The sequence below is a fragment of the Hordeum vulgare genome, chromosome 7H (genome assembly GCF_904849725.1).
Source record: "Hordeum vulgare subsp. vulgare chromosome 7H, MorexV3_pseudomolecules_assembly, whole genome shotgun sequence".
Lineage (NCBI taxonomy): Eukaryota > Viridiplantae > Streptophyta > Magnoliopsida > Poales > Poaceae > Hordeum > Hordeum vulgare.
Genome location: NC_058524.1, coordinates 81,313,836 through 81,338,798, shown reverse-complemented (window position 1 = coordinate 81,338,798; position 24,963 = coordinate 81,313,836). Strand labels below are relative to the sequence as shown.

At 43.0% G+C, this 24,963-nt stretch overlaps 1 protein-coding gene across 2 annotated transcripts; it reads left to right on the top strand.

Annotated features, from left to right (window-relative positions):
* Positions 1 to 22,598: 22,598 nt before the first annotated feature.
* On the top strand, positions 22,599 to 24,252 carry LOC123408666 (protein CURVATURE THYLAKOID 1A, chloroplastic-like). Of its 2 annotated transcripts, none has more exons than XM_045101724.1 (5): positions 22,599 to 22,868; positions 22,979 to 23,100; positions 23,498 to 23,602; positions 23,686 to 23,776; positions 23,949 to 24,252. In XM_045101724.1, exons 1-5 carry the CDS (start codon positions 22,724 to 22,726, stop codon positions 23,981 to 23,983), a joined length of 498 nt encoding a protein of 165 aa, XP_044957659.1. In that variant the 5' UTR covers positions 22,599 to 22,723; the 3' UTR covers positions 23,984 to 24,252. The 2 variants fall into 2 exon arrangements, with proteins under 2 accessions (XP_044957659.1, XP_044957658.1); XM_045101723.1 differs by having other exon boundaries at positions 22,609 to 22,868; positions 23,686 to 23,757.
* Positions 24,253 to 24,963: the final 711 nt, after the last annotated feature.

The following is a 24,963-nucleotide window of genomic DNA, read 5'->3' as shown; positions in this document are numbered from 1 at the left end:
AGACAAAGTAATATGGCTCTTTGAAAGCTAAACAGGTATGCATGCAAGAACCACTAAACATTCTAACCAATATCTTCTACCTTGACCCAAAGAAAAATAAAACTATTAACACGGGAAAGCTCCCAACAAGCAAAAGAAGAAAGAAAAATATTTTTGGGTTTTCTCAAAAGGACACAAAACAAGAAAACAAAAATAAACTAGCATGGATAATACAGTGGCAAAGTGTAAACACCGGCTAACAAAGCGAAAGCATAAGCATGAATGTAAGGTTGGTGAGAACACGTACTCCCCCAAGCTTAGGCTTTTGACCTAGCTTGGTCTACTCCCAAGGCGGGAAATAACCAGCTCTGGGATACTCCGGAGCAGACTGTGGATGCCACTGCTGTGTGAGCTCCTCTGGCTCCCACTGATAAACTAGCGTCTGGTACTCGACTGGCGGCTCGGGCACGGGCACGTGTGGTTGGGCCAAGCCCCAATATGCGTAGATGTTCGAGGGCATAATAGTGTACCTGCCTGCATGAAGATCGAACAAAGAAGGAGCAGGCAAAGTAATAGTTTCTTGAGTACCCTGACTAAATACCAGGTTATAAATCATCCATCCACTAGCAACTCTATCCAGAAAATCATGGCGAACCATGCTGTCATAATCCAGATATTTCTCAGGGAGAAGCATCTCTCCTTCCTCTCCCAGTCTAATGGGTATCTCAAAGTGCGTGGCAAGACGGGTAGCATAGATACCTCCATAGCCAACACCCTTGGAACAGTTGGTGTTCAACCGCTGGGCTACTATAGCACCTAGGCTATAAGTCTTATTGTTATAAAGGCCTTCGCGCAAAACCGCAAGGTCTGGAGAACCAAGTGATCCAGCCTCCCCACGGCCAATCAAACATTTTCCCACAAATAATGAGAAGTACCGAAGCACAGGAAAATGTATGCTAGCAATTCTAGCGCGAGACACTCCTCTCTCCTCTCCAACAGCAATAGTGCCAATGAAATCCTCCAAGTCCCGTGGACGAGGGTCACTGATATCCCCAATATAAGGTAATTTGCATACATTGCAAAAATCCTGTAGCGTCATGCACTGGGGGCCGTCGTATATCATGAACTCAACCATGGGAGGATTCTTCCTCGGATAAAAGTTGAAGCTTTGAACGAAAATATTGGTGAGGAGGAGGTATTGTGAGCACTTATCTTCAACGAACGCAGTAAGACCTGCGTTCTCCACCAAGTAAAAAAAGTCTTCATAAAGCCCAACGGCGTGCAAAAATTCATCACTTGGCCACTCGCACGCTCGAACTTCTGTGACTCGAGGAACTACGTACTTGGGGTGGTTCTTCTCCTTGGGGTTACGGCTTGAAGAGCCTCTCAAGAACCTCCTCATCTTTTCCTTTTTCTAGCTCTAAAAAATTCTGAAATTTTTTGAGACTTCGAAAGAAAAGTGAATAAAGATTAACCCAACTTGTAGCAACTACTCCTACTAGTGCCTAGAGACCGTATCACGCGCTAAAACTACTCGGAACCAGCTAAAATCAACCTTTCTAGCTCAAGAACAGGGTCACCAAGGTAGCAAGAATACGCGAAGGATAAAACACTAGAGCAAAAACTAATTGGACCAATGGAGGAGTCATTTACCAAGGAGTAATTTCCCCAAAACGGTTCGGAGAATGGTGCTTTGAGCAAGGAGATCGAAAATTACACCCAAATGAGCAAGAACACGAGTTTGAGCTGCGAAACAATTTTTTCTGGAGGTAGAAGAAGAGGATAGGAGCTGGAATGAGTGGAGGGGGTCCCTGTGGGCCCCACAAGCTTGCTAGCCGCCACCAGGGGGGCGGCGGCTGCAGGGCTTGTGGCCTACTGGTCTGGCCCCCAGGCCAGCACTCAGGCCCAGTATTTTTCAAATATTCACTACACCACGACACTGCATTCCCTACGGACGGGTGTTGGGAAAAGTCAGTATCACCGACCGACTGTTTGTCAGGAAAACTTACGGCAAACAGTCGGTCGGGAAATCTCACTAACAATAACAAACAGTCGGTCGGTAATACCAGAAACTTTCCTCTCGAGCGGTCGGTCGAGAAAGGTCTTGTGCCTATCGGATCGTCGGTCGGCAAATAATCCCGACCAACAGTCGGACACTAAATGGGCCTAACGCGGGAATCACCAAATTTTAGCGCCAATTCAGCCCACTCGCGGTCTTTTTCCCATATTTTTCCCCTGCCTTATCTTCTCCAACACAAAAAACTCCCGTGCATGCCTCACCAGCCCCGCCGCCCGCGCCGTCCCCCGCCGTCCCCTGCCGCCCGCGCCGTTCCCCGCCGCCCCGCACCGCCCAGCTCCGCCCCGCGCCGTCCAGCTCTGCCCGCGCCGCGTCCTGCAGCTGCTATGTCCCGCGCCGCTCAGCTCCGCCCCGTGCTGCCTAGCTCCGCCCCGCGCCGCGCAGCTCCACCCCGCGTCGCGCCGTCCTGCAGCTGCTACAGCCCGCGCCGTCCTGCAGCTGTTACGCCGCCCAGCGCCGGCTCCCGCACCGGCCCGTGCCGTCCCCCGCCACCCCCACTGCCCTGGGTCGCCCCGGTCTCCACCACTGCCATGTGCCTCCCCTGTCGCCCCTACTGCCCTGCGTTGCCTGCACGGTTTGGGTTGCCAGGTTAGGTATGGATTAGTTTGCTTATTAGGATTAGTTGTGGACATACTATTGTAAATCTAGGGAACCTATTTATGATAAGGACTGTGTACTATCATACACTTTGTGGTTCTTTTTAGCACATATTTTTAGGAGTTCGTGGGATGGGTTCTATTATTTGCCTTGCAGCTCTCAAGTTTAGTTGTTGTAAGTTTTAATCATGTACCTGTTTGTGCTATCTTAATGAAGCCTCTCTTCAGCTATAACACAATCTTAGTAACTTATATGAGGAACGTGAAAAACTTGATGAGGTGAGGGGCAAGTTAGAATCAGTAAATTGCAATTCAATAAAATTAAGGGGGTGATAGCTCTGAAGTACTTAATCACTATTATTTTTAATAGATGCACAATTTTCAAACTTTCTCACATTTAGTTGAGGTACAGCTCCTCTCTGTGACCTTACTTAAACTATCTTGTTTTCTTGCAGGTAGCACAGAGAACCATTACTCGTACTACTGAGCGGAGGAAGAAGATCTAGTAGCAGAATATTTGGTACTTAGCAATCAGCTTGTGGTATTTGATTTTACCTAGCAGAATATTTGCTAGTGAAAAATTGATGAGTTTAATAACAAATGTCGACTCCAAGATTTACTGAAGTTGTTATCTTAGTGTATTCCTAGCATAACCCAATGGATGTTGCCCATGAACATAAATTGAAGGTTTTGCTTAGGCTTCGGTTCTTATGCAATTTTTTCTTCAGGAGGCTGCACCGTGGGAGCTCATCTTGAAGAGATCATCCACTGACGTGCTTACTACATTCACTCAAGTGAGTTCCTTTGCCCCACTCAAGTCCAGATGCCGTCCATATGTGTGGATGCCATGAATATGTAGAGATGCCTCCTTATGTTTGACACTAATTTTTGTAGTGTGTAACTAGGTTGGTTATTAGGATTCTTGTTACCAAGTGTGAAGCTAGCTACCATGGATAGAAGTTGGATGGATGCACATAGGTATAACGCCACATATATATTTTAAATTTCTTAGATGCCGAAACTTTATATAACACACTGCACATGTACACTTGCATGCAGGCATACAGAGAAGTACTTACATGGGCTCGCCAAATTCCTAGGCTACGCATTTACTAAATCATCAGTCGAGAATAAAATCTTATGTCCTTGCAAAAACTGTGTGAACTCGTACTGGAGAGAAGAATCTGAAGTCCGTGAGCACCTGGTATGTGAGGGATTTGTAGATGGCTACAAGCAGTGGATATTTCATGGTGAACGTGTCTCTTCTTTTGCCATTCCTCCAAATCTAGATGAGGGCGGCGATAGGGATGAGGACGATGATATATCCGATTTGCTAAGAGACCTTGCTGCTGGTTTAGATAAAGAGGGAGATCTTGAAGATGACTGTGGTTTAGATCAGGATGATTCTTTTCTAGAATCTCTTCACAAACTTGAAGCTGATTCTAAACATGAGCTATATCCAGGCTGTAAGAATTTCTCAAAGCTCCATTTCCTGGTGAGATTTCTTCACACCAAGCTGCTTGGAGGATGGTCCGATAGAAGTTTTGATCTGTTGTTAGGTCTACTAAAAGATGCTTACCGTGAGTCCGCGATACCCAAAAACTCGAATGAAGCCAAAAAACTTGTCAAGTGCTTAGGACTTGGGTATGTTAATATCCATGCATGTGAAAATGATTGCATTCTATTTTGGAAGAACAATGCCAATGCTAATTCATGCCCACAATGTAAGGCTTCACGATGGACATCTGAAAGGAAGAGTGCAGATGGGAAACGTGTCCACAAGGTTCCTAAGAAGGTTCTTCGTTACTTCCCAACAAAGAAGAGCCTTCAAAGGTTGTTTGTGTCTTCCAGAACTGCGGCTCTCACAAGATGGCATGCAGAAGAGCGCACACAAGATGGCTCGATTAGGCATCCTGCAGATTCTCTCCTATGGAAAGACTTTGATGAAAAGAATAAAGATTTTGCAGAAGACAACAAAAATCTTAAGCTTGTAGTATGTGCAGATGGTTTTAATCCATTTAGATCCATGAATCTTAGCTATAGCATTTGGCCAGTACTATTGGTTCCTTATAACTTTCCACCCTGGATGATTATGAAGCAATCAAATTTCATTCTATCATTGTTGATTCCTGGCTGAAATGCTCCTGGTAGTGACATGGATGTCTATCTTGAGCCACTAGTTGATGATATGGTAGATATGTTTGTTGATGGTGTTAGGACCTATGCTGCTTCAATCGAAGAGTATTTTCAGTTGCGTCCTGCCATAATATGTACAATTATAGATAAACCGGGTCTTGGGTCTTTGGTTGGTTGTGCTACCTCTGGAGAAGGAGCTTGCCCTGAATGCCACTCCCATGTATGTTCTCTTAGGCTGAAAAATGGTAGCAAGACTTGCTACATGGGGCATCATAGGTTCTTACATGCAGATCACCCCTTGAGGTATGATACACGCACATTTGGTGACATAGAACTTGGGACAGCACCCATTCCACTTACCGGTAGGACAATCTTAGAGCTGACAGAAAATATTCAAACCAAGTTTGGGAAGGACACTAAAACAAAGAAGCCTAGAACTAAGAAACGCAAGAAAGGGGATCCACTTATCATTTGGAAAAGAAAGTCTATTTGGTTTAAACTGCCTTACTGGAAGGATTTGAAGATGCATCATAACTTTGATATCATCCACATTGAAAAAACGTGTATGATAACATAGTTAACACTTTGTTGGCTGTGAATAGAAAAACCAAGGATAACATTAATTCTCGATATGACCTTGAAGCACTCAATATTAGAAAGGATCTTCAACCTATTGATCTTGATGATGATGAAGTTTTTTCCCTCCGGCGCCTTACGCAATGGAATCTGATCAGCAGAGGACATTTTGCAAAGCATTTAAAAATGCCATGTTTCCTAATGGTTATGCATCTGACATACGCCGTAATGTGCATGTTAAGGAGAAACGAATAATTGGGTTAAAGAGCCATGACAACCATGTCCTTTTGCAAGACTTGCTGCCACTTGCTGTGAGAAGAACATTACCAGAAAGAGTGAGTGCGGTATTGATTCGTGTGAGCAGATTTTTCAAGAAAGTGTACTCACAGGTTATTCGCATAAGTGACATGCAAAGGTTGCAGGCTGAAATAGCTGAGACCTTGAGCCTTCTTGAGGCTATATTCCTCCCTTCATTTTTTGATATTATGGTGCATTTGATGGTTCATCTTCCAGCCCAAGCAATGATAGCTGGTCCGGTACATTTTCGCAGCATGTGGGCTGTAGAGAGGTATATAGGAAAGCTCAAGGGACATGTACACACTAGAAGTCATGTGGAAGGATCAATTGAGGAGGGCTATTTGTTTGACGAGAGCTTGACATTTTTCTCACGCTATTTAGATGGTGAGACTCGGTCCAACCGAGCTAGGAATGATGGAGGTCTGGATATGGAAGTTGATGATACAGCTCCTTTCTTCCACAACATTGGTCGAGGGCTGGCCGGAAAGTGCATGGTGATGTTAGATAACAAAACTTGGCTGCAAGCACACAAATATGTCTTGTTCAACTATGACAACATAGAACCATACCTAGAGTAAGATATCCCTACTAGGTATTGCTTTTATGTTATTTTTTTCTTCCTTGTCGGTTGATAAATGTAGCCTATATATGCGGCAAACATATGGAGTACCTTTCTTATATTGCTGTTCGAAGTCATCGAGAAGTCAATCTTGTGCATTATGAGACCTTTCATGAGTGGTTTAAAATGCACGTGAGTAGGCATGTGACTTTGTAAACCTACAATACATAATTCCATTGTAGAGTAACATTAGCATTTTGTAATCACAGGTGGCAGAAATGGGTGATGAAGCACCACACGAGATAAAAATATTAGCTAAAGAGCCAAACATGGTCGCGATGAAGTGTAGTAGCTACACTATAAATGGGGTAGACTTTCATACACAAGCATATGACGAGGGCCGGCCGTTTCAGAGTAGTGGAGTAGCTCTTGTTGCACAAACCACGTCTTCTGCAAAAGGTGAAGGTGGCAATATTAGTGTAAGAAACAATACATATTATGGCATTATAAAGGAAATTCTTGAGTTAAACTATCAACATGAAGGGAAAGTAGTGTTGTTCAAATGTGATTGGTTGATAATCGTGTAGAAGATGAATGGGTAAAAACCGATCAGTTTGGGATCACTTCTGTGAATTTCAAGCATGTATTTAATACCGGTGAGGAAATATCAGATGAGTCCTTCATATTAGCCACACAAGCAACTCAAGTTTACTATGTTGAAGATCGCATTGATGCTGAGTGGTCTAGTGTTGTTGTGCCATCATTGTATGACATACAGGAGTCTGAAGATGACAATGGTAATGTTTTACGTGTGATGTTGCCCGATCCATGTACTGCCATACGTGTGAGTGTTGCGGATGGAGGCATTGGTTCTGCTAGGACATATATAGATGGACTAGTTCTTAAAGCTAGTGATATTGAAAAAAAGTAAGTGTTGTGTACGATCCTGTAAGTATTTCGAGTGATGTACATGTACTCATATAATGTGTCTTTTGTAGGACGAAAAATGGCAAGCGCAAACGGAAAAGCTAAAAATGTCGGGGTCACGGTGGATCAACTTAAAAGCGGTAGAGTATGAGCTACAGAGAAGTAAGAACATTGAAGAAAATGATAAACGGCTAGCAGCGGTACGAGCAACAAAAGCTTCTATGCAGGCAAATATGGAGGCAAACCAATCCTCCAAAAAGAAAAGAAAGGTGAATTTCCATCAGATTCATTTTCTACCTGAAGAAAGCAAATGTAGCTTTCAACACTAACTATATATCTATGTAGGGCGCACCTGTAAGCGCGAATGGAGGGCGCGTTTTGAGGTCTAGGGTATCAAAAGATCAAGATCATGTAGATCCTGAGCATCAGCCTTCCAAAGGTATTGTAGTATAGTTGCTCATATCGTATCCTAATATCACTTGCTAGAATTGTTGTATGACTATGTTAATTTTCTTGCATGAATAAATTACTCGTGAGCTTGATGATGAAGGTAGTCAAAATAAAGGTGGACGAAAAATTACTCGAAAGGCTAACATATATGCTAGGCTCAATCAACCCAAAATCCATATTCCACTTAATGGGAATGGCCAGCCTGTTGGGCCAGATGCCACTGAATTTACCAATTTCATTGGTACTTTGGTGAGGAAGCATATACCACCTGCAGAGTTAGATTGGCGAGATGTTGATGTAGAAAAGAAGTTGTTGGTGTGGGAGACCTTGAAGGTATAAATGGGCATAGTTTGATTAACGTACACTATTTCAGTTCTTGTCTAACTGAGTTTCCTGGTTTCTCTCTTTTTAATAGGCATTTTATGATCTGGATTCATCCTCTTTGAGCTTTGTTATCAACACTTCACACATAAAATGGAAGGATTGGAAGTCAGATTTGAAGAGGCACAAGTTTGATGCTGCACTCACTGATGCACAACTTATGAAAAGACGTGATAGCAGAATTAGTGAAGCTGATTGGAAGACCCTTATTACTTACTGGAGATCTTCGGTATTTGAAGTAAGCCATCCCGCTGAATCATAGTATACATGCAGCACTCTGTCAACATGGCTACTCATAGTATAAATCTGCTTTCCTTTCTTTCTTCTTGTAGTCTCGCAGTGCTATCGCAAAGAGGAATCGTGCCAAGGCAGTGCCTCATACATCTGGCAGCAAGAGTCATGCCCGTGTTGCCGATGAAATGGTAAAAATAGTTACCCCCATTAAAAATGGCAGCAAGAGCCTCTGTTGCTAATGCATAAATAAATGATTGCAGGCTGTCAAACTTGGGCATGAGCCTCGAAGAGATCAAGTTTATATCGAAACACATACATGCAAGAAAGGGGATAGGAAAGGTAGTTATGTGCCTCAGGCAGCACCAACAATTGTAAGTCTCTTTTGCCATGCTGAGAAATTGTACAAGTAGAATTACTCAGAAATTGACCAAGTAGAATTAATATAGCAAGTGAATGTCATTTTGCAGAAAGACCTCATAGAGAATGCTGAAACACACCCTGAATGGAAGGAAAAAAGTATTAAAGAAGGTGATCTGTTTGCACGTGTATGTGGAATTAAGGAGCCAAGGGGTCGTGCCCGTGTGTTAGGTCTAGGGCCAACGCCTCAAGATTTGAGCACACCGGGTACACGGGGTAAAATGAGCACAAGAGTTCTGGTTGCAATGGAAGGGCGTCGAGTAGCTGAAAATCGTGTTAGCATGCTGGAGGAGCATGTGCAAGGAATGCATGAACGACTGGACCGAATGGAATTGATGTTGGCTTCACAAAGAGGGCATGATATGGAAACTCCTAGCTCGCATAACGGTTCCAATTCTCGAGAAGTAAAGAACTATTTCCACATCTTTTCATTGCATCAATAATACTTCTTGCATGCAATAACTCTGTTTTCCATATTGTTGTCTGAATAGAACTCAAGACTTGCAGTTGAGGAAGATAATGATGGCGAAGAAGATGATCAAGGGGATGATGAAGAGCCCTTTGTTCGTAGAAGAGTTGTTGCGAAGCCCCCTTCAAGAAGCTCATCAGCCCATGAAGATGAAAGCCTGGTAATATTCTCATGCTTACCTATATGTTTAAATTCTATATTATTTTCATGTTTCTAAAATTATCATTGATTCAGATTGGTACGGATGTGCTTCTATATGCATGGACTGGTCCTGAAACACCTGTTGCTAAGGCAACAATTATCTCAGTTGATCCAGACACTATTGTGGGCGAAGAGCCCCTTGGACCAGGGACTTATGAGGTTGTTGTCAATGTTGCGATCAGAAGGGATGCTACGGTGCCTTTTGAATGTGACGTTTTACAATGTATCGCTGATGCTGTCACAAAGTCCATTCCATGGCCATCTAGCAAGGTAATCACCAACAATATATGTTCTGTCACAAAGTGGCATCAAATTGATTTTGCTCCTTTACCTCTCCTTTGCCTCTTCAATTTGCTTTTTTAGTCAAAAAAATTAAAAAATGAACCTGCAGGTCATTTTCTATTCTAGGTTAAAAGTTTCTGTTCAGAGTTCAGTTGTGCATTTGATGCCACTTTTGACAGACTTGATGTGTGATGACTGGTTTCTCTGGATGATTTGTATTGTACAACAGTCCACCATCCTTCGTTTTCCTGTGCACTAGTTCTAGGTCTTAAGCTGCTTACCTATTATTTTGAAATAATTTGAACTTGCAGAAGTGATTCTCGTGTGCAGAATATCTTTGTGCCATTTTGGAACCAGAATGTAGAAACATATCTCAGGGTGATCATGTGCAGAATATCCTTGTGCCATTTTAGAACCAGAATGTAGAAACATATCTGAGCCACTCGTTAAGATCCTTTTGCTTGACATGCCTGTGCAACAACACGATCCGCCGTTATCTGAGCCACTCGTTAAGATCCTTTTGCTTGACATGCCTGTGCTTACCTATTATCTGAGCCACTCCTTAAGATCTTCTTGAAATAAGGTTAGCTCATCATTGGCGTGTGATATTGACTCATGATTACTTTGCCAGATGAAGCCCTACAAGCCAGGGGCATCTTCCTCGACCCGCCGTTAAGGTAATATCCTTAATAGTTAACGGTAGTTTACATTAAACTTATAGTAAACCAGCACAAAGGGTATAGATACCTTTGAAGGCATAGAATTTTGTTCAATGATCAAAACCATAGCAATGAAAAAATTGTTGCTGCTGTAACAAAACTGCTGCTGCCACAAAACTGCTATTGTAACAGAACTGCTGCTGCCACAAAACTGCTCCTGCTGTAACAAAATGGGCACAAAACTGCTGCTGTAACAAAACTGTTGTTGCCACAAAACTGCTGTAAAAAAACTGCTGCTGCCACAAAATGGTGCTTAGAATGCTCTAGCTGTAGCTTAGAATGTTGTAGCTGTAGCTTAGAATGTTGTAGCTTAGCATACTCCACAAGACATTATTTGGATCCATCATGAATGTTGTAGCTGTAGCTTAACAAAACTGCTGCTGTAACAAAATGGGCACAAAACTGCACTGCCACAAAATGGTGAAATTTAGGTGAGTTTTTGTTGTTGTCGGACTCGAGCACTGCAATGTAAACAAACAAAAATACTCCCATATAAAATCTACTAGCAAACTCGAGTGGAAATTTCCCTGTGTGCTACTCCAGTTAGCTATAGTACAAGATTCTGTCTGTTTTGCTATAGTAAAAAAATACATAAAAATCTTAAAATACTGAACATTTTTATAAATCCGCTATGACCCTTACTATGTCATCTCTGTTGTTAACATTGTAGGAAATACAAGAGGATAAGGAAGGCACCATGAAGCTGTTGGTTTGAGCCTGTATAGTGGATCTAGCTATCGTTTTGTAAATCTATATGGTGGATCTCTTAGCTATCATTTTGTAATGGTGGATCACTTAGCCATACTGGAACAATGGAGTAGAAACAATGCACATTTTGGCTCTTGTTAATTAGTTGGGTATTTTGTAGCAAACAAACATAAATGTTTGCAAGTGTATCAGAGCAAGAAAAATTAATATGTTTGCATCTATTTTAATATTTCGGAGTACATGCATACTCTATGGTGAGTTAGATATATAACATGGTTGATATTGTTTAAGTAAGGGCAAAATAACATATATCATCAGCCTCTGCTGAATTGTTGGTTGGCATTAAGTAAGTTCAAATAATATATATCATCACCTCTGCTGAATTGTTGGTTGACAAAACAAAACATCATCACACTGTTGGTTGGGAAATGTTTATGACAGGGCTGACGACAAGTCGGTCGGCAAAGAAGCCACCATCAGGCAATCAGTTGGGAAAGGTTCATACATGGAGAACAGACAGTCGGTCGGGAAAAAAAATATCAACGACACATCGGTCGGGAAAGGTTACTTCAAGGGCCAAGAGGTCGTCGGTCGGGAAAGATCCATGACATAGCCGATGGACTGTCGGTCGGCAATTCTTCCTACTATTGTCGGTCTGTTGGTCGGCAAAACTTTGTCGGTCGGCAATGGGCTTTCCCGTCTGGTTTTTCCCCAACAGACCTCATCGATCGGCAATACTTTTTCCCAACAGACCGTCTGTTGGTGGAAGATGTTATACTGACCAACTTGTGTGTTAAGAATGTAGTGTTGTGTTGTAGTGATTCCAGAAAAAATCATACTAAATTTTTAGGACCATAGGAGAACTTCTATTTTCGGGGTATTTTTCTCCGGGACGCTAAGACAGAAAACAGGAAAAACCAAACTAAATCTATCATTTTTCTTCTAAGCAACAGAAAATGAAAGCTCAGAACAGAGGTATGTGACTCTTTGATTCATCCATTTCATGGTCATCGAAAGAAATCTGTCAATGGGGTTGATCAAGTCCTCATGACAAAACCTTCTCGAATCGCAAGAGGGAACGGAGAATTTTCGAATGCCACTAAGTCACCTCAATGGGGATATGTATCTCCCCAACAAGCAAATCATACTTCATCTTGACACGAGGAATAAGGCATCCAAAGCTCCCAATAAGAATCAATGAAGTCTTTTTGATAGCATTGATGCAATGTACTTGATATCGTTTCTTCAGAAAGTGCACGGTGTGCCCATTACCGTTGACATGGAAAGTGACATTGCCTTTATTGCAATCTATAACAGCCCCTGCCGTGTTTAAAAAGAGTCTTCCAAGGATGACGGCCATGGCATCGTCCTCAGGAATATCCAAGATAACAAAGTCTGTTAAGATAGTGGTGTTAGCAACCACAACAGGCACATCCTCGCAAATGCCGATAGGGAAAGCAGTTGAATTGTCGGCCATTTGCACAGAAATTTCAGTGGGTGTCAACTTATCCAGTTCAAGTCTACGATAAAGAGAGAGCGGCATAACACTAACACCGGCTCCAAGGTCACATAAGGAAGTTCTTACGTAGTTTCCTTTAATGGAACAAGGTATAGTGGGCACTCCGGGATCACCAAGTTTCTTAGGAATTCCACCTTTGAAAGTGTAATTTGCAAGCATGGTGGAGATATCAAGATCTGGTATCTTCCGTTTATTAGTCACAATATCTTTCATGTACTTGGCATACGGAGACATTTTGAGCATATCAGTTAACCGCATCTCCAGAAAGATGGGTCTTATCATCTCAACGAAGCGCTCAAAATACTCATCATCCTTTTTCTTGGATGGCTTAGGAGGAAAGGGCATATATCTCTGAACCCATGGCTCCCTTTCTTTACCATGCTTCCTAGCAGTGAAGTCATTCTTATCGTATCTCTTAGGTTGTGGGTTATCAGGATTAACCGTAGGTTCAATCTCCACATCCTCATCATTGCTAGCTTGAGCATTATTATGAACATCATTGTCCATTTTGTCACCAGGTTCATGTTCATCACCAGATTGTGTTTCTGCATCAGACGCAGAAATATCATTAGGTTCTTCAGGTGTGGCAGTATTTGGTGAACTGGCATGTAGGTTTCTATCATCCTTCTTCTTCTCCTTAGGATGACTAGGTGTATCAGCATTAATTCCTTGAGAATCTTGATCAATTCTCTTAGGATGGCCTTCAGGATACAAAGGTCCCTGAGTCATTTTGCCTCCTCTAGTAATGACTCTGAAAGAGTTGTCATTTAATTCATTGAGCAAGTCATTCTGAGTTTTAAGTACTTGTTGTACCCGAGTAGTAATCATAGAGGCATGTTTACTCAGAAGCTTCACATCATTGACATTTCTGTCTACACAAGCACTTAAATGGCTAAGCATACGAGTACTTTGTTCCAAATGTCTGCTAACATAATCATTGAAACTCTGTTGTTTGGCAACAAAGTTGTCAAATTCATCAAAGCATAGGCTAGCAGGTTTGTCAAAAGGAATATCACTCTCATCAAACCTACGCAGAGAATTCACTTATACTACTTGTATCGGGTTATCGAGACCATGGATCTCTTCGATATGTGGTAGATTTTTGACATCTTCAGATCTAATGCCTTTCTCTTGCATAGATTTCTTGGCTTCTTGCATATCTTCGGCACTGAGGAATATAATACCTCTTTTCTTCGGAGGTGGTCCGGGAATAGTCCAAGCATTATCATTGATCAAGATGTTATTCAGTAGGGTCTCAGCTTGTTCTACAGTTCGTTCCCTAAAAACATAACCGACACAACTATCTAGATGGTCAATAGAGGCATCGGGAAGTCCGTTATAGAAGATATCAAGTATCTCGTTCTTCTTAAGAGGGTGATCAGGCAAAGCATTCTGTAGCTGGACGAGCCTCCCCCAAGCTTGTGGGATACTCTCTTCTTGGAGTAGAGCAAAGTTGTATATTTCCTGCAAGGCAGCTTGCTTCTTATGGGCAGGGAAATATTTCTCACAGAAGTAATAGACCATATCCTGGGGACTACTCACACATCCAGGAGCAAGAGAGGTGAACCAGGCTTTAGCGTCATCCTTTAGAGAGAAAGGAAACAACTTAAGGATGTAGTAGTGGCAGATCTTCTCCTCACTAGTGAAAAGGGTGGCTATATCGTGCAGTTTGGTAAGATGGGCTACGACCGTCTCAGACTCATAACCGTGGAAATGATCAGATTCGACTAGAGAGATTATCTCAGGATCGACACAGAATTCATAATCCTTATCGGTGATAAAGATAGGTGAAGTGGCAAACTTCGGGTCGTATTTCATCCTAGCTTTCATAGATTTTACCTTCCACTTGAGAAGTAATTTCTCAGCGTCATAGGCATCCTTACACGCAAGAAAATCCTCAGCTATCTCTCCCTCCATAACGTAACCCTCATGTATATCAGGCAATTCATATCTAGGAGAGCTAGATCTAGTAGGAGCAAAAGCAGGTTCTATCTCAATAGTATCGGCAGTTTCAGAAGCATCACGAGCATTGGCAGTAACTCTAGCAATTTGAGCATCAAGGAACACCCCTAGTGGAACATCAGGCAAAGTAGTATCTCTAGCAGTATCAAGCATAGCATCATTAGGCAAAATAGCATCTCTAGCATCATCAGGCAAAGCAGTATCAGGCATAACATCTCTAGCAGTATCAGGCATAGCAGTATCAGGCATAACATCTCTAGCATCATTAGGCATAGCATCTCTAGCAGTATCAGGCATAGCATCATAAGCATCATCAAGCACATGCAACATATCAAGATTTCTAGCAGGAGGTGATGTCGCAAACTTACTCATAACTGAAGGTGAATCAAGTGCAGAGCTAGATGGCAGATCCTTACCTCCCCTTGTAGTTGAGGGCAAGACTTTGGTTTTCGGATCCTTCAGATTCTTCATAGTGATCAGCAGATATAAGTCCCAAGTGACTCAGAGAATATAGCAATACCTCCCCGGCAACGGCGCCAGAAAAATGCTGCTACTGTGACAACAGACCTTCCCCGGCAACGGCGCCAGAGAAATGCTGACTAGCACTCTCTGGCAATAGCTAGACGAATGTTGTTCTCGATTGCTCAACAATTAAAAATTGTCTTGCAATAACCCACCACCGCGTGGGATCGAGGCAGTTTTCGAGGGTAGAGTATTCAACCCAATTTGTTGATTCGCCGATAGGAGGTGAGAGGATACTCTCGAGTATTAGCAGCTGAATGTGTCAGATTCAACCACACCTGAAAGATTAGTATCTGCAAGCAAAGTGTCAGCAGCAAAGTAGTATGATAACAACGGTGTCAAAAACGATCTGTTGACGGCAGACTATTCCTAACGATTGTATCAATGGCGCCAGAAGTTTCCCGTTGACGGAAATTGTCTTTTCCCGTCAACGACCAGCGAACCAAAATTGTAGCAGGTAGCAGCAGTGTAACGAGTAGCAGCAGTGGCAAGGAACAACAGTAGTGACAGCAGTAGCATGTAGCAACAATAGCAAGTAACAACAGTAGCAAGTAGCAATAGTAGCAAGTAACAGCAGTAGCAAGTAACAGCAGTGGCAACAGTAGTAACAGCAGCAGAGCAAAAAAGTAACAACAGTAGTGGGACAAACTCGTAGGCAATGGGTCGGTGATTTGTTTGGATGATATTCATCATGCAACAATTATAACACGGAGAGATATGTGGCTAGCTCCCGTTCGTCAATGTGATGTAGGCATGCATTCCGTGTGTCGTCATACGTGCTTAGGGAAAATAACTTGCATGACATCTATTGTCCATCCCTCCCGTGGCAGCGGGGTCCAAAAGGAAACTATGGGATATTAAGGTTCTCCTTTTAATAAAGAACCGGACCAACGCATTAGCACTTGGTGAACACATGAACTCCTCAAACTATGATCATCACCGGGAGTGGTTCCGGTTATTGTCACTCTGGGGTTGCCGGGTCATAACACATAGTAGGTAACTACAACTTGCAAGATAGGATCTGAAACACACATATATTGGTGACAACATAATAATTTCAGATCTGAAATCATGGCACTCGGGCCCTAGTGACAAGCATTAAGCATGGCAAAGTAGTAGCAACATCAATCTCAGAACATAGTGGATACTGGGGATCAATCCCGTCAAAACTAACTTGATTACATGATAGATCTCATCCTACTCATCACCGCCCAACGAGCCTAATAATAGATTACTCACGAACGACGAAGAGCTTCATGGAATTGGAGAGGGAAGAAGGTTGATGATGACGATGGCGACGATTTCCCCTCTCCGGAGCCCAAAACGGACTCCAGATCTGCCCTCCAGATGAAGAATAGGATGTGGCGGCGCCTCCGTATCGCAAACGCGACGAAATCTTCTCTCTTGATTTTTTCTGGGACGAAAGTGAATTTATATAGCTGATATTGGGGGCGGCAGAGCCACGTGGGCCCCCACAAGCTTGCTAGCCGCCAACAGGGGTGTGGAGGCTACAGGGCTTGTGGCCCACTGACCCATCCCCTTCGTTGGATCTTTGCGCAGGTATTTTTCATATTTTCCGGAAATATTCTCCGTAAATTTTCAGGACGTTCTGAGAACTTTCATTTCTGCACAAAAACAACACCAAGGCAATTCTGCTGAAAACAGCGTCAGTCCAGGTTAGTTTCATTCAAATCATGCAAATTAGAGTCCAAAACAAGGGCAAAAGAGTTTGGAAAAGTAGATACGATGGAGACGTATCAGGAGGCCGCCTCCTTCTGTCCGTCGTCGTCGCGTTGCTCCGGTGGGAAGAGGGAGGATGCCTTCATCTGGGCGTCATCGGCGTTGTGCTCGGGCGGGAGGAGGGAGGCCGCCTCCATCTCGTCGTCGCAGGCGCCATGCTCGGGCCATGAGGAGGCATGCCGCCTCCATCTGGGCGGTGCTGGTGGAGGGAGGCAGCCTTCATTTGGCCGCTGTCAGACGCGGTGGTCGCGCGGGAGGAGGGAGGCCGCCACCATCTGGCCGGCGGCGGCGCCGTGCTCGAGCGGGACGAGGGAGGCCACCTCCATCTAGACGCCGCCGGCAGCGTCCACGTGGAGGAGTCGTCCCCATCACCTGTCGTTTCCTCGCGCCGCACAAGATCAGCCATGGCCGCCTCGAGTTCGTCTGGAAGAAGATGCTCGCTCGCGTTGACCCCTTGCAGTCGTCCGCCAGTTGGGCCGCACGTGCGGAATCAACTCGGTTGGCGCACTCAGGCTTCTCGGATCGAGCACCTTGAGTGATTGTGTGGTTTGATTCAAGAATTGGTGGCATACTGTGGTCATTGCAATTGTGTTCTTGTGGTAATTGTGCAACTTTATGGTGCAGTTTGGAGTTTGGACCAATGATACTGGCGCCCATTGTCTATCTGTAGCTGTGACCTTTTCTCAGTGTACCTATCCTCTCGATGAACATGTGCTATTGCTGGTGCTTTTGGTTGTGAAAAAACTTTCGTTAGTTGGGCACTTTAATTATGAAGTGATCACCTTACTATCATATTGTCATAGCTGCATAAACATGTTCTTCAATAATACTTTCGTGGTGCCATCTCTATACCGCCACTCGGTTTCAAAATCTCCACAATACTACAATTTTGAAGTTGTGGTTTATGTGGGATGTGGTGAAATAGAAAATCAAATGTCCAAGTTCTTATGGATTTCTCCCAATCGACAATGACATTGACCAATGAATGTGAAGAGTGAGCCTCTCCAAGGGTGGCCATTCTCTTCTCCCCGAGATTGATGTGGCTGTAGCATGCTTGCTCTTCATATGTATGTGCTTGTTGTGTTTACTTGCATCTAATGAAAATTTACACGCTTAACTTTACCTTAGAAGTTTAGTAAAATCGGATACAAAAAATGGTGCATAATGATACGCGAATCGGTTATGCTTCTTTTTTTAACCGATGCAACACACGGTCATTTATGTAATATTAAAATATCATGTGACATCAACGTTATGGCTAACATCCCTACTAGACAGGCCCACCACGTGCTCCCCTTCGTGACCAGATAGAATTCATGCTATTTTTGTATTGGTGGCTTAGGCTGGCCATAGTGGGGAGTATCATATAGTAGTATCATGCATATGATACTATTGTATGATACTACCTTCATAATGCATAGTATCATAAACTAGTATCATAGATGACTTCATTTATTGACATGCATGACACATAGTAGCATATCATTTAACATGTTACGGTATCTACCTATGTTACTATAACCTTCTCTCTCATCTTTAATTAGCTGCCACATCAGCATGTTCGCTAGTCCCAAGTATATGATACTAGCTAAGTTACTCCCACTATTTCCAGCCTTACAAGCACCGGACCAGATGGACTTCGTGCCATTTTTTATAGAAATGAATTGGTCTATGTCTGGGACAATCCGATTGAGACAATTATGATGGTCCCATAGGTTATTTTGTTGGAGAAGGTAACAAAAATTGGATCCATTAGTTTGTGTAATGTGGTATGGAAGGTTATATAGAAAATGGTGGAGGCTCGCTTAAAGGTAATATTGCTAGATAGCATTATTAGCCCAACTCGGATTGTTTTTGTGCCCGACAGAATGATTACAAATAATGTTTTAGTGGCCTATGAGTTTTTCCACTTTCCATGCAACAATGAACAAAAAGGAGGGTAAAGAGGGTTTATGTGCTATTAAACTAGATATGCACAAGGCATACAATAGTGTTAGGTGGTCTTTTTAGAAGGAAATTATGTTGAAACTTGGTTTCCAGGATAATTGGGTCAAGCTAACTATGCGATGTCTATCCATAGTGGAGTATTGGGTTCACTTTAATGCAAAAGAAGCCGAGTGATTTAGACCGACTGCATGATTAAGGTAGTGAGATCCTATGTATCACTATATATTCTTGCTATGTACATAACATTTGGATAATCTCTTAGACGCATGCGGAGGAGAACAAAAATATTTCTGGAGTAAAGGTCTACATAGATGTGCCATCTATTACTAATCTGCTCTTTGTGGATGACTCATTGATCCTCATGAAAGCTAATTCCCATAATGTTGAGGCTTTGAAATGTGTGTTGGATTCTTATTGTTTTGCTTTTGGCCAAATGGTGAGTGTTGAAACATCAAGCATCTTTTTTGATCCCAATACTATTGTGAAAGATGGGAAGAAAATTTGTATAATCTTGAAAATCATGACTGCAACTCTTAGTGACAAATATTTTGGCTTGTCGGTCAACGCGAGTATGGATAAGAGCGATTGTTGTCAATATCCGATTGACCACATTGTTATGAAGATTAGTGGATGGAAACAAAAATTGTTATCAGTTCGAGGGGACGAAATTCTCCTCAAGTCTATTATACAAGTTATTCCTGTTTATGTTATGTCATTCTTTAAAATTTCTATAGAAACTATAAAGAAATCACTGTCATTGTTTCGCATTTTTGGTGTGGGGAGGGGGGGCAATCAGAAGAGGATGCATTGGATAGCCTGATGGAAAATGTGAGTTCCAAAAAATCAAGGATGCATGGGTTTTCATGACTTACAATGTTTAATTTGACGTTGTTGGCTAAACAAGAATGGCGTCTTCCTGAGAATTTTGATTCTTTGTGTGTTACTATTTTGATAGCCAAGTATTTCTCTGATCGTGATTTGATGAAAACAATTACCCACGTACATGTACATGACTTGAAAAGGGCAAACGTGATCCCACTTCCTCTCCATGATATGTCAGATTTCATTAAGTGGAGCCATAAAAAATGGGATGTTTACAGTTCGACCAATTTATCTTGCGGAGTGGAATCAACAATATTGGAAGAAACTTCAACATTCTACTGGCATGAGGCAAATAATCATTAATCAAATTTGGTGTAAGATTTGAAAATTATCTTGTTCGGCCAAGGTAAAACAAACTTCTTAGGCGTTTGTTGCATGGCACTCTTTCGTGTCGTGTTACACTTACCAATAGACACCTGAAAGTTTCACCCCTTTGCCGCTCTTGTTCTAATGGCCCAAAAAATATAAAGCACTTGTTGTTTCAATGTCAAAAAACTAAATAGGTTTGGAGAAGGTTAGGGATGGACGAAGTGATTAAAAGAGCTTGTGAAATTGATCTTGTGGGGAGACTTTTCTTGAGTTCCTACTTCTTCTGCCTGACTTGGATCTATCCTTTGGGGTCTCGAGAATGCTCGCGAGTTCATAACTATTGCTGCTTGATACTTGTGGTGGAAAAGATGTATGCTCGTTCATGATGGAAAGGCTCAAGATGCTTACAGATTGTATGGGGAGTTGTGCTTTAACAGTAAAACTTCCTCCCCCGATGATTTTAGTAAAGTAGGGGATGGGTTAGACCTACTATGGTTTTGGTAAAACTTAATGTTGATTCTTTTTTTTGATCAAAACCTGCTTAGGGGCATAGTTGGTGTTGTATTGAGATATGATAAAGGAAAAGTCACTCTTGATGAAAACTGGAAAATTTAACGGTGTGTTGATATCTTGATGGTTGAAGTTTTGGCGCTAAGATTTGATATATCTCCTGCGTAAGGCGGCTTGTAGTTGTTTTGTTACTAATTCTGATAATATGGAGGTCATGAACACTATGAACAATTGAGCACAATATGCGGGAGCGGCGGTGGCAATCTTAGATGATAGTTTTTTTTCTCCCTACAATTTTCCTATTACTAGTTTTGAACACTAATAGGGAAGCAAATAAGCTAGCACGTGAACTTGCTAGATTGGCTAGATTTTCTTCGATAGATGAATGGTTCAACGAGCCTTTGAGCGAGATTGTACCTTTTCTTATTGTTGGCGTAATTGTTATTCTGAATTAATAAAGTTTGTTTACGTGAAAAAAAGTGTATACGTCCAGCTGAACTAAAAGTTTAGGCGTTGCATAAACCCAAACAAAAAGTGTCATAGCCAATTAGCCATCACATGAACATGCTATAGACGGTTGAGATACATTCCAAACATGGTTAAGAAACACCAAATAAACAGGGTGCGAGCCGTCACATGGACAAGCTGTGGATAGCTGAGAGACCTGCCAAGAACGCTTGTATGCTCCGTAAGAAAACATGTGTGCATAAGAGCATCTCCAACAACGCCGTAAAAATCATCGTTTTGATGCGCGAACGGTCAGCGCGTGCGTGAAACTGTGGCACGCTAAAGAAAATGCGTGTGTTAATTTTGACGTGCGTCGGCCAGCTCGCGCTATAAATTCCACGCGACGCTCGCGCTCACCTACCGTCCTATTCCCTCCCACGCTTTCCCCCTACCTCTTCCCGCGCTCCGCCATCTTCGCGCCTTCTCCCCCTCCTCTTCCAACGCCCTGACGTTGCCACGCCCCGCCATGTCATCACGCCTTTGGAGTAGCTCAGGCTACCGCGGCGTCCGCGCCCGTCACTCCCGCGTGTTTTACGCGGAGATCCGCTCCGGAGATACACGCCTCGGGCTCGACACGTTTGAGACTGTTCACGAGGTCGTCCGCATGTATGACGGGTCGACATGGCGTCTCGGGCAGCCTCAGGCGCAGATGAACTTCCACGACATCTTCACGCGCGAGCAAGCACATGATGTGGCGCCTCCCCATGTCTGGTCACCGAGAAGGATCGCCGCGTCCAGCAGAATCATGAGCGCCGCTTCATGATTGTCGAGAGGGACGAGGCCACAATGGCGAAGTGGCGCGAGCACTCTCCGGAGAAAGTCGTCCCCGAGAATGAGTTCTGGACAAAGAGGAGGGCGGAGCGACTTGCACGTTGCCAGGACAAGCGTGCACGCAAGGCACTAGGGAATGCCCAGATAGACAACCAGGAGGGCTCGAGCTGGAACTCGAACGATCCTCGATGGGAGGACGCGTTTACATCGTCAAACTACACCATCGATGAGGAGCAAGAGTAGTCTAGGTGTATTTTTATTTTATTAGCACATTTTATGAATTTGAATTTTCTTGTTGTGAGTTTGAACTTGAATTTTAATGTTTGCCAATGAACTATTTTTATTTATTTATTTTGTGTATGTTTGGGCATGTGCGCTGTATTTTTATCACGCCTGTTAAAGCGATACAGCGACGCGTTAAATTTTGCAGCGGCTGAAAAAGCTACCACGCATGCCCGCTAAAACGTTATTTCGGTGCCTAAATTTTTTGCACATTCTAAGCGTGCCCAAACAAATACTCCCTACGTTCTTAAATATAAGTACTTTTAAAGATTTACTAAAAGACTACACATAAAGCAAAATAAGTGAATCTATATATTCTAAAATATGTGTATATATATATTTCTACGTGGTGTCTGGAGTCTGGACCGAGGCGTGCTGCAATTGATGGTTGGTAGAGACGCATCTCAAAAAGAACGGCCAGTACTCCAAACGCACAGGTATACATAAATAAACCGAGACAAAAATCGGCATGGCTACACTCCAAATGCAGTAGAAACGCACAGGGTATACATGGGCTGTCACATGGAGTCACTTTAAGAACACTCCAAAGCTCGTAGAAACACACACACACTGACACACATGCTCACAAACAAAGCCGAACAAACTCTTCTCAACGAACCAAAAAGCCAAACAAACTCTTCGCGAAAACACACACCGTTTGATGGCAGTCCACAAAACAGTGAGAAGGCGGGTGTATATATAGAGCGCCGCGAAAAGAGTTCATCACCCTCGCACTCGAACCGCGACAGAACAAAGCTGACGCAATGGCGGCCATGCTCTGCACCAACACCCCCGCCGCCGCCGCCCTTCCCCGCCTCCCGCGCCGACGCACACCCCAGTGCAACGTCGCGCTCGCCGCTCCGGTGACTGCCCGTCTCTCCATCCGCCGCCGCAGCCTACGAACTCCAGGTCTGGTTAGGAACAGAACATGACGTGCTCACGCTCGTCGGATTTACCGGCCGAAAGGATGAAAGCCTAACCTGAGGATTGTTTTGTTGTTGCGCTGTGTTTTTTTTCAGGGCTGCGCTGCGCCGGCACGGAACTGGGGGTCGCGGAGGCAATGAAGCTGGCCGCGGCCGTGCCCTTCGGGCAGAGCTTGGTGGCGGTGGACAGCGCCGGCGACGAGGCGGCTGCCAACAAGGTGACGTTCCTGCTTTGCACGCGACTTGTTTGTTGTATTGCGTCCATGGTACCGTGTGGCTATGTTTGGACGGATGGTGGAGGAGGGGCTGTGGTGGATCTAGGATCTGGTGTGGAGTTTCACAAAGAAATATTACTATACGGCATTTGATTATTACAGTGTAGAATTGGACTAGTACGGTTTTTGAACATGTTTAGAAAAGATGAATTCGTGGGTCCCAAATTTTGGGCAATACAACAGCCTAACCTTACTGAAGCCTTTATAGTTTTCATAATTTCATTCAGTACAGAGATGAATTTGTGCGTCCCACTAGGCTGTATATCATTTGTAGGAAGAAAATAATACGTTAGTTCTTTGCACATGCGGTTGATTCTTCTTATCTGTTCAAATGCTCCAGCTGGGCTTCAAGGAGATGGCCACATATGCCATATACGGCACCGGTGCTTTCTTCGCTGGATGGGTTTTGTCCGCTGTTGTTTCAGCAATTGACTCCATCCCCTTGGTCAGTAGTCATTAGATCCCTAGATGGATGTAAAATGCTTTCTGCCATCATAGATCTTTAACTGATTGTGATCCTGCCCTCAGCTCCCAAGGATACTGGAGATGGTGGGCCTCGGATACACGGTTTGGTTCAGCTCTCGGTATCTTCTTTTCAAGGTGTGTATCTATTTGCCTCATAAGTAATCCCTTACTTGTCCAAAAATAGATGTATTTATATGTATTTTAATTTCAGATACATATATTTATATCCATTTTTGCGACAAGTAATTTTGAATTGAGGGAGTATTATTTTTTTGTTGTGCACCATACTATGTTCAACGTCCTCACCACGTATTTACCACTTGCAGAAAAACAGAGAGGAATTGTTTGCCAGAGCTTATGATCTCAAAATGAGAATTGTTGGACCCCGCGATGCATGATGTGTTCACATGTGGTTGGGCGTCTGAGTGTAATTTCTCTCTCGTTTTGAGAGAAATACTATAAGTTGTCTGTTTTAAAAATATGTCATTGAAGTTGTGATGTAGTGTTCGTACTGTTTTAAAAATAATGTATGGCGTGTTTCTTAGAGCAAGTAAGGCTCATGTTGGACATGGCTAGGCCAAATATTTCCAACAGTTACCCCCTTTTATGCACAGCATGGATGAAGGCTTATGGGAGGTTGGTGTGATGGTGTGTATGTTTATCCAATCAAGAGGTAGTCTATGGTGTGTATGGTTTATCCAACCCAGAGGTAATCGTAGCCTATTTTAGGATCTAGGTCTAACGTTGCAAGCGGATAAGCTCACATATAACTAAATCTAAACGCACTGTATATTAATTTTATTTTGATGACACCAAAATTTGGGTTGTCCTAACAAAGACGAGCTCTTGGCCCTCCTCGATGCGTTCGCGGGGGCGACTTAGTCCCTGTTTGGAACCTCTATAGATTATAATAATCTATATTATTAAGATAGATTATATAATCTGGTTTATAAAAATAATTTAGGAGGCATATTTGAAGGCCAGATTATATAAACAGTAATCCAGGTTTTATATTGTATAATGACATGTCTGCCCTTTATTTTTTAGCTACAAAGGTAATAATCTAGGTCGGCATGTTTCGAGGACGGTGGGGGTGGCGGTAGATAATTATTTTCAAGTTTCCAAGGGTAATAGGTCATTAGTAATCCATAATCTGATTTTAGCTGGGTAGAGTAGATTATGAGTTTTTAATAATATGATCATCTAGTTTTTATAAACTGTAATATAGTCTGTCCTGTTTGGACACATAATAGATTATAAAAACCAGATTATATAATCTGAGTGATTCCAAACAGGCCTCAAACAGGGCCTTACAGTAGAGCAAACCCGCTCAGGACGAAG